General features: G+C 35.7%; 1 protein-coding gene across 1 annotated transcript; it reads left to right on the top strand.

The window, feature by feature from the left end:
* The first annotated feature begins 1,816 nt into the window (after positions 1-1,816).
* On the top strand, positions 1,817-5,179 carry LOC130747210 (pentatricopeptide repeat-containing protein At5g39710-like). The gene is made up of 2 exons (XM_057600078.1): positions 1,817-2,055; positions 2,156-5,179. The coding sequence occupies exon 2, from the start codon at positions 2,191-2,193 to the stop codon at positions 3,349-3,351; it is 1,161 nt and encodes a 386-aa protein (XP_057456061.1). The 5' UTR covers positions 1,817-2,055; positions 2,156-2,190; the 3' UTR covers positions 3,352-5,179.
* The last annotated feature ends 4,903 nt before the right edge of the window (positions 5,180-10,082 follow it).

Consider the following 10,082-nt stretch of genomic DNA (forward strand, 5'->3'; position numbering starts at 1 on the left):
TTCTGCTCTCATGAATCCCCGAGTTCAACATCAGACATCTAAAAAGAGAAACTAAGGTTGGGAACTTGATGAGAAGCAGTTTGAAAATCATGATTAAATGATCTGTCAATCATTCTTCCTATATATGTTGATACTTGCAATCACATGAGTAAGTTTTAAAATCTACCATGTATACTATAAATTTGAATCCTCACTTTGAAGGGCTAGACACTCAAATTATACACTCACACATAGCCACATCTGTCTTTTTTTAACAACTCATTGTCTCTAATTCCCAGTCTATCACGTGCCTTTTCTCCTGATTATCAAATACATATGTAATGGAATGCAAGTTGCATCTTTTGTTTTGCAGTACATTCTGTTACATGAAGGGAGAGTATCCCATGGTCCACTGAAGAAATATTTTTTGATTTTAAAGTAGTATCATATTTATAATCTAGGTCTTTACCTGTTCATGTTTGATATACTTTGGCAGAAGAATAGCTGTGTTGTTTCAGGTCTGATTATGCAGCGTTTTTTTCTCTCTTTGAAGTCTCTGGAAGTGGTAAAATGCTACTGGTTTTGAGGTGCTGAGGCGTGGTCCATCAATTGAAGAAGATTGCATTGTCTTGGATCAATTAAAGGTTGTTTGCTGGGTGCTGTTTTTCTGTTTTGCTATTCTATTCTATTAGTTTTGCTTTTAGCTTTTTCTTGTACTGTCATCTTTTGTCTTTGTTACTTGCTGTGAGTTATCTATGTTATTGTTGTCTATTATGACTTTCTTTAATTCTCTATTTTGAATCTTTGTGTTAAAGCTTAGTTGGGAGAGCTATGTTCCCAAAACTCTTTTATTATATCTAATGTCATTATCTTTTCTAAAAAAAATGTTTGATATACTTTGTTTGTATTGAGTATAAGAAACTCTTGCCAGTTAAGGCGTATCCTAGAAGGCCCTTGATAAATTTTCTTAAGAAATATGCTTGAATTAGTTCCCTAGATTTCAAAGTCATTTTGAGTATATATTTGCAAAATAAATTCTGATAGCCAATTTTCATTTTTGATTAAGCAATGCAGACTACATTACAAATTGTGTGGTTTTCCCTTCTTCCGAACCAAGAAATTAAAAGGAAGTTTGTTGTAGAGAGAAGGAAAATTAACTTTTAAAAAGTTGGGGAATATGTGATTAGAAGAATCAAATTGTGGACCAACTTCACAAGCTGCAATGGAAAAAAAAATCTAAAAATGATCAGATTCGGTACAATGTGTATAATCTCTACCTTCAACCTGAAATGATAAGAGTTCCCATACAATTCATAAGTGTGGCACACATAAGTTTATTTGAGACACTTTCATGATCAAAACTTGGAAATGTTATCACGCTTATGTTATTCTAACAAGTTATTTTTTTCTATTCTCTTTTGAAAAAAATGAATTTTCTTTTAATTGAAAACAAAATTACATTACTATTACAATGATTTAAGTAAATGAACCACAAGGATCTCATAATTTGTATTCACCACTTTCTATATTTAAAACATGATCATCTTATTTAATCCAATTTCTAATAAATTTACTTCATTTTGCATAAGTATTAATTTTGCCAAATAATTTTATCTAACAAATTAATTTTCTTGTACCATATTAATTTAACATGAATAAAAAAATTGTCCATATTTTGAAAAGTTATCCAATGGAATTTCAATTTGAATATATGTGAAAAAAGTAATCTCGACATAATATTTAAAATACTTATTAAATTAAAAGAAAAATACACACGTAAAACACCCTTGCTTTGCACGGGCTACTCACTAGTATATATATATTAGCAGTGATTTATCGCATCGCATCATCCCAAGTTCCCAACCCAATGAAGGTCCTCCATCTTTCATTCACCGTCGTCCCCAAACCCAAACCCTTCCTCCGAAACGGTGTGTCGTCATGATCCGCGGGTTCGCCGGCGCTTCAGGACCGGCGATGATGATAACGGCGAGTTGCAAGAATAACAAGGCGGTGATTCTGGACCCTGATGAGAGGAATTTATTGTCTCAGGTTCATTCGCTCCTCAATGTTTATCAGGTAGATAAGGCTCATAATATGTTGAAATACATGATTGTTCGTGGGTTTTCGCCCTCCGTTGCTACATACAACGAGCTTATTCATGGGTATTGCCGTGTAGATAGGTTTAAGGAGGCTGTGGGGATTTTGAGGGATATGGCTAAGAGGGGTTTGTCCCCTGATGTTGATACTTATTACCCTCTTATATGCGGGTTTTGCCAAACCGGGAAGCTGGGTAAGGCGTTTGAAATGAAGGCCAAGATGGTTCACAAGGGCATCTTGCCTGATGCTGACACATACGGGATTCTTATACTGACCCTGTGCCGGAAGGGAAGACTGTCCAAAGCATTTGATCTCTTCCTAGAGATGCTGCGCGAGGGTGTGTCGCCGCATAAGTACATTTATACTAGGTTGATGAATTATTATTGTTTTAAAGGTGAATTCAGTAAAGCCTTAGATTTACCTGATGAGATGATAAACAAGGGTTTTTTGCCTGATGGGATTTCACCCTCTCTTGTTATATACAACGCGCGTATTCATGGGTGTTGTGTTTTGGGGAGGGTTGAGGAGGCTTTGGGGATTTTGAGGGGCATGGCTGATATGGGTTTATCCCCTGATGTTGTTAGTTATACCAATGTTATAAAAGGGTTTTGCAAAATCGGGGAGCCGGTGAAGGCGTTTGAATTGAAGCTGGAGATGGATGAAAAGGGAATCCCACTGTATGAAGACATTTACCAATCACTTCTGGATGACCTGTCGGATGAGGTTACTTATTCTACTTTGATCAATGATTTTCATGCTCAAGGTAACTTGATGGACGCTTATTGTTTGGAAAGTGAAATGAGTGAGTATTCTTATTTAACAGACGATGTTATCTCAAGTGTGCGCATTAATGGACTTAATAAGAAAGCTACGACAATAGAAGCTAAGAGGTCGCTTGTGAGGTGGTTTTATCAAGACTGTTTGAGTATTCCAGCTTATAGGACATATGATACTCTGATAGAGAACTGCAGTAATAATGAATTTAAAACTGTGGTAGGGCTTGTCAAAGATTTCAGCATGAGGGGTTTAGCACATAAAGCAGCCAAAGCTCATGACAAAATGCTTCATGGGAATTATAAGCCAGAAGGAGCAATTTATAATTTATTAATATTTGATCATTGTAGGCATGGTAATGTTCACAAGGCGTATGATATGTACAAGGAGACGGTGCATTCAGGGGTGGAAATAGGCCGAGCCGAGCCAAGCTTTACGTGGCCTAGGCCTGGCCTGCATTTTTTTTTCGTGGCCCAAGCCTGGCCTGTGGCCTATCAATAGGCCAAATTTTATGGCTTGGCCTGGCCTTTTCTAGGGCTTGGCCTGACCTACAAGCCTTCTTAAAAGCCTATTTAACAGACAATTTTGTCAAAAGAAGATCATTAGGCTTGCGGGCTAATAAGCCTTTTATATATCATTGCACTTTCTTTTTCAAATAAAAAAACATGTATCATTGCATTTCAAAAACTAAACCTATATCATTGGAGGAGAGGTGGACTTGGCAACGGTAGATCGGTAGTGGCGGCTTGCTGCAGCCTGCGTCCTGTGTGGCTGAGGATGTGCTATGCTGAATATGTTTGAAACATTTCTAATCTAGGTTAGGGTAGGGACTTAGGGTTTTCTTTTATACTAAAGTATACATCAGTTTAAAAAAAATTAAATTATATTTATTTATATTATTAATAAAAATAATATATAAGTAGGCCGGCCTATCAGGCTAAATAGGCATTTTTAAATTGTTTAGGCCTGACCTTTTTAGTTAAATAGGCCTTTTAAAAAGCCTAAGCCTGGCCTTTTTAATAAACGAGCCAGGCCGGGCCGAGCCTCAGACGAGCCGAGCCATAGGCCCCTGACGAGCCGGCTGGCCTATTTCCACCCCTAGGTGCATTATGGTTTTGTTTCTCATATGTTCTCTGTACTTACTCTTATTAAGGCTCTATATTATGATGGAAGGTACAAGGAGATGAGTTGTGTTATTCAAAATGCATTGAGGAGCTGTAGTCTCAATGATTCTAAGCTACTTAAAGTAATTACTGAAATTGACATCCGGAAAGATAAAATGGGTGCATTGATGGCCTGTTACTTGATGGTGGAAAGTGTTCACATGCTTCAGCAAGTACCTAATATCTTTGGTTTTGCTTGTTGAAGTCTGTTACCATAAACCTTGAGCTGACTCTTCCAGCTTGCATCTAGCATGCTCTGGCTTGGAGACTCTGGTCCACTGTCAAGTTGTCCCTTATTGAATGTTGTGATGGAGGAAATCACCTCTCATGTAGTTAAATACTGTCCTCACTTTAGCTTTAACTACATGAGATTGAGGGTGATTTACCCGTCACAACATTAATCATGGACAGCGGGATTAAGTTGCTCCTTGGGTGATAGCCATATTTCCAGCTAGGGTTTTTATTGTGTTTTGGAATTATGTATGTGTTGTTAGATATAACTATTGTGGGATTCTCTTCTGTGGAGAATTTGAGTAATGATCCATTGTCATTTAGTTCTTTCATGTATGTTGGTATACTTTTGTGTACTCCTATCATTTGTGGACTATATCAGTCTTTTTCAGTTACATTCTGCAAATGATGTCGCCAATTCCATTATTCTGTCGTTTGTGTTTGTGTCATTGGTAAGTCTTCCCCATCTGTTAACAAGTAGAGATCATTTTATGAGTAATTTTCAGTGAAATTATAATTAGAATAAATTTCTTTCCCAGTCAAAGAATTACAGATGGACTTATCTAACGTTGTTAGGATGACCACCTGGAGTAAGACTAGAGTATCGCTTTATTTAAGATCCCAGTTTTGAGAGTACCTGAGCTAAGGATCTTAGCAAAAGTTAAGATATCATGTCATGTAGGATAACTCCAATGGTGAGATCTAACAAGATCCGAATCTTATTTTAAAATTCTCAAATAAGGACTTCATTGAAAATGCTCTAATATCTTTGGCTTTGCTTGTTGAACTCTGTTACCATAAACCTTGAGCTGACTCTTCGAGCTTGCATCGAGCATGATTTGGCTTGGAGACTGGCAATATGGGAAGTTCTCCCTTGCTAGGAAAGCAGTGTATCATCATTTATGTGGAACTCTACAGCTATCAAAGACCTTCTAGACAGGGTAATTAAGATTTTTAAATTTTTGTTGTTGTCAAGTATGAAGTAACTTGCTTTCAATCATAAGTAGAAATTGTTTTCTTTGTGTTTTTTAAGGTATGGAAGCTGGATGGGTTTTAACACAGAAATTAAGTTACAAAATTAATAGCATGTGTGGGTCAATTTTTCTTCTACCTGAACCAATTCTGAGAGCCAGAAATTTTTAAAATATATTTTGTCTTCAGAACTAATCGGAGAAAGTTTCCCAAACATACAGTAAAAAGAACTAAGCAAGTTGCTTTTTTTTTGTCACTATCACTAAGCAAGTTGCTTTTAAAAAAATTGTTTTTATTTATATTGTTATGTACTTATGTTCACTCCACTTCTTAATTAAAAGCTATCTAATATGTAGCCCATATCAGGGTTGTAGGTTATAGCAATTCTCATGCTAGTGAGGTTTACATTTTATAGTGTTCATGGTAGGTCACTAGATCTATCCAGCATCTTACCATGATCTGATTCTTTTCCTAATTCATAAACTTCTCAGACTTATCTTTTCTTATAATGTGATTCAATGATTTTTTTTTAAGGTCGATGTACCATAAACCTGTAAAAGCATATAAATAGTACAAGCTCATTTTGGTATCTGAAAGTTTAATGCGTCATAATTTTAGTTCTTGAAAATATAAACATAAAAATTCTTCTGTTTGAAAGAGCTTACAACATCTTTAACCATAATATTCACTAAAGTATTTACATTTTATTTTTTACAACTCTTAATAATGTCACATCATCTATATCATTTTATTAATTTTTACTCCAACCCTACAACTCTTAAAAGTTTATATAAATATATTATTGTATTAATTGCAAGTTTTATTTAAACCTTTTACATTAAGCAATAATAAATGCAAACACTTTTCATGACTAAATCGAGTATCTACTCTCACATACTCTCACTAGTCATGTTGGAATTAAAAATATGCTCCAATGGTAATAGATATTTGTGGGAGTATGTATTTGACATTACATACTCCCATTGGAGATGCTCTTATAACACTAAAAGTTCAGGAATCTCAAACCACAAAATATTATTGAAAGTTGGTACTCCAATCATGCCTTTGAGAAATATTAGACCAAACAACAGGTTTATGCAACAGAACCAGGTTAATTGTGGATGAACTTGGTGAACGTGTTATTGGTGCAACTGTTATCACAGGAACAAATTCTAATGATAAAGTGCACATTTCAAGAATGAACTTGGTTCCTTCTGCTTCTAAATTTCCAATTAAATTCAGAAGAATACAGTTTTCAATTGCAGTATGCTTTGCGATGACCAAAAACAAAAGTCAAGGACAAACACTATCTCAGGTTGAACTCTTCTTTCCGAGGTCTGTCTTCACTAATGGTCAGTTATATGTAGCTCTTTCTAGACTACGCTCAAGAAAAGGGTCTTAAACTTAATTTGTATACTGGATAGGGGTGTAATCAGACCGGATTGGTTCAGATTTAGGATGTTTAAATGTTCGAACCAATCAAACATGTTTGTTTTGGATTGATTCAGATTTCCTATTTTTTTTATATTTTGGACCCGAACCGAACCAAACCGATGACCCGAACCGAACCAAACCGATTGAGGATGGTCGGATTTAAAATAAAAAATTATTGTTTTAAAATTTGCACGAAGTGTATTCTAAAAACGTGAAAAATTGTATAAAAAAAAAAAAGGAATCTTCATATAATCCAACATATCCAAAAGAACAACATTCCATGATGATATAATTCATATAATCCAACATAAACAGGCTAAAACCAACATCTCCAATATAAATATAAATACTTTAACTTGGGTTTGTACTCCCCAAATTTTCATTAACACAAAATAGGCAGTAAAACGTTAAACAGAAGTGAGCATGTTTTCATATCTTTTCAAATGTAAATTATATAATAGGTTGGAGTCTTTGGGGTGAAGTAAAAAAAAACTCAATATCATTGGGTTGGTTCGGATTCATCGGTTTTTCAATCCCTGAATCCGATACCCGAATCGATGGTGATCGGATGCAATAAAAAAAATCCGAACCGAAGCAATGATCCAATCCAACCCACCATAATGTGTTTTGTTTGGATCGGACCGTACCCGCTTACACCCACTAGATGAGTCGGGAAAACAATAGACCAATACTGTAAATGTACTGTTTAAATTTTTTTTAGAAATGTTTGATGTATACAACACAATTTCATTTATTTATTACATTTTTCTCTTCATATATTCTACACGGTTGACTTATACACAATTGACTTATTTATAATTTTAAAAAGAACATATATATAAAAACTAATTTATTAATTAAAAAATTCTAACATAAAATTCCGTGCAGCGTACAGGTTATTGCACTAGTATAATATAAATGCTTATGCAAATGTTTGGAATAGCTTATGACATATGTGTAAGCTGTTGTGAGCTTATTTTCACAAGCTGTTAATAACAACTTATGAATAATATGCTTACCTATAACTCATTTTGAATTATTTCAATAAGTATCTCAAATTAGCTTATCAATAAGTACTTATCGCTCATTATCATAATAAGTGCTTAATTAAGTGGTTTTTCTGAAGATTGACTCTTGAATGCTACTATTAAAAATCTGCATCAATGACTGAAAGTTAATATTAATTTTTAAAAAGGTGAGAGATCAAAAGGGTTAAATATATTTTTCGGTCCCCGACTTATGCACTTGAATAAGAAATATTTTCTTTGAAAACATCATTTCATTTTTCTACTTTTTATTCTTATTGGTGTTCATGCCTCATACTTTTCTTTATCATTCATTGCTGATAGAAACTATTGACTAAGTGCAGCATGAAAAAGAACAACCACACTTGATTCTTGAAGCAAGATCAGGATGCAAAAACTGGTTGAATGGGGTAGTCCCCCATCTTGCTAATTGAATACAAAAATGATAAAGACTTTGACTTTGACAAAGGAAGATCCTCTCTTTGACAGGGTGCTGCTATATGTGGAAATAACAGAGTGACTTACTCCATTTCTTAGCTAGTTCTATTATTATATGCATTTTTTAAAGTAGTTCTATAATTTATTCAAAATCTAAAATCAATTTTAAAGATGTGATTTTTGTAAGTAACTTATGAGCTCATAAGTCACAACAATATGCAACAAGAGTGACTTACCCCATTCCTTAGCTATAAGCAACATTATGAATGATTGTCAAAGTTTGTTATTCTTGCACATAATCAGGGACATAACTTATAAAGTTAGGTAAAGGTGAAAACTAACACATTAAGCAAAATAAACTTTCACTACTTAAAAGAGTATGTATAAAGTTTTTATGGGGTACGAAAATAACACTTCAATATTATTTTGTTGAGTAAAAATTTTCCTTGCAGTCGATCGCCCATTTTATAAACATATGTATGGGCGTGTGGTGGCTCCACGTGGGTAATAAAGAAGACAATCACCTATAGACTTTCAAAATGTCATTAATTAACGCTATATTCGAGAGGTTAGGAAGTGCTTCTTTAAAACCTACCATTTTCTAAAAAAAAACCATTTTCTTTTTACTTCTTAATTTTTATTATATAGATCACATAATTTACAAAATAATTTTTTTTCTCAGTTCATCTTGTCTATTATTTATTTTTCTTATATAGCAAACAAAAATTAAAATATTTGTGAAATAAATTAGAAATTGTAGTTTTTTTATCTTAGCCAAAAATACATTCACAGTCGGTAGCTGTGAAACCAATCTTTAACCCTAAGGGCTCGTTTGGTACACCGTATTAGGCATGATAGTATAAGCTTATACAATACATTATGGACTTATCCATTTTTTGGTACTCACATTGTATCGTATAAGCTTATACATCAATCTCCTCTCATCAAAATGATGGATTATTTAATCCACCCTATAGATGATGGATAAGGCATGATAAGAATGCAATGTATAAACTACTTCAATATATTTAATCAACCGCCACCACAATCACCCTCCACCACTACCACCGTCACTGCCGCCACCACCGTCGGCGCCACCACCTCCACCACCACTACAATCACCCTCCACCACCACAGCCTCCACCACTACCACCACCACCACCGTCACTACCGCCACCACCGTCGCCGGCACCACCATCGTCGTCGGCACCACCACCACCACCACTATCGCTGCTACCACAACCACCCTCCACCACTACCGCCGCCACCGTCGCCGACACCACCACCACTACCATCGTCGACGCCACCACAACCACCGCCACCACCACCATCACGCTCTAGCCATCGTTATCGCCACTACCACCACCCTCTACCACCACCGCCACCACCACCCTCCACCATCACCACCGCCACTACTGCATCCACTACCACCACCGTTGTCGCCACCACCACCACCACTGCCGCCGCCTCCACCCTCCACCACCACCGCCACCGCCACCGTCGCCACCAACACCACCATCTACCACCACTGTCACTGCCACTGCCGTCGCCGCCACCACCATCCACCACCCCTGCCCCCATCATCACATTTCAATACCACCACTACCACACCACCAGTGTGGCCACCAAATTATACAGTGTATGACCAAACGCTGTATAGTATTAAAATTTTATCAGGCCTTATCCTATCAGGCCTTATACTATCTGGCTTTATACTATACATCGTACCAAACGGGCCTTAAGTTAACGCGCTAGGTAGTAGGGTTTGACCAAGTAGATTTTTAAATTAGATATTAAGTGGTGTGTAATAAACAAGAGATATTAGAGGAACTATATGAAAGAATTTTGCAAATATATTTAAAAAAAAAAGGAAAAGATATATGGAGGAGGAGTGTCTAGAATATTCGATTATGCAGCGGGAAATTCAAATTTTTGAAATGTCCATTTTGAGCCGTTAAATTTTCAATTT

This window comes from Lotus japonicus, chromosome 3, assembly GCF_012489685.1.
Source record: "Lotus japonicus ecotype B-129 chromosome 3, LjGifu_v1.2".
Taxonomy (NCBI): Eukaryota; Viridiplantae; Streptophyta; class Magnoliopsida; order Fabales; family Fabaceae; genus Lotus; species Lotus japonicus.

Coding starts and splice junctions, on each gene's coding strand:
- LOC130747210 (XM_057600078.1), top strand. CDS start 2,191: ATGGCTAAGAGGGGTTTGTCCCCTGATGTTGATACTTATTACCCTCTT.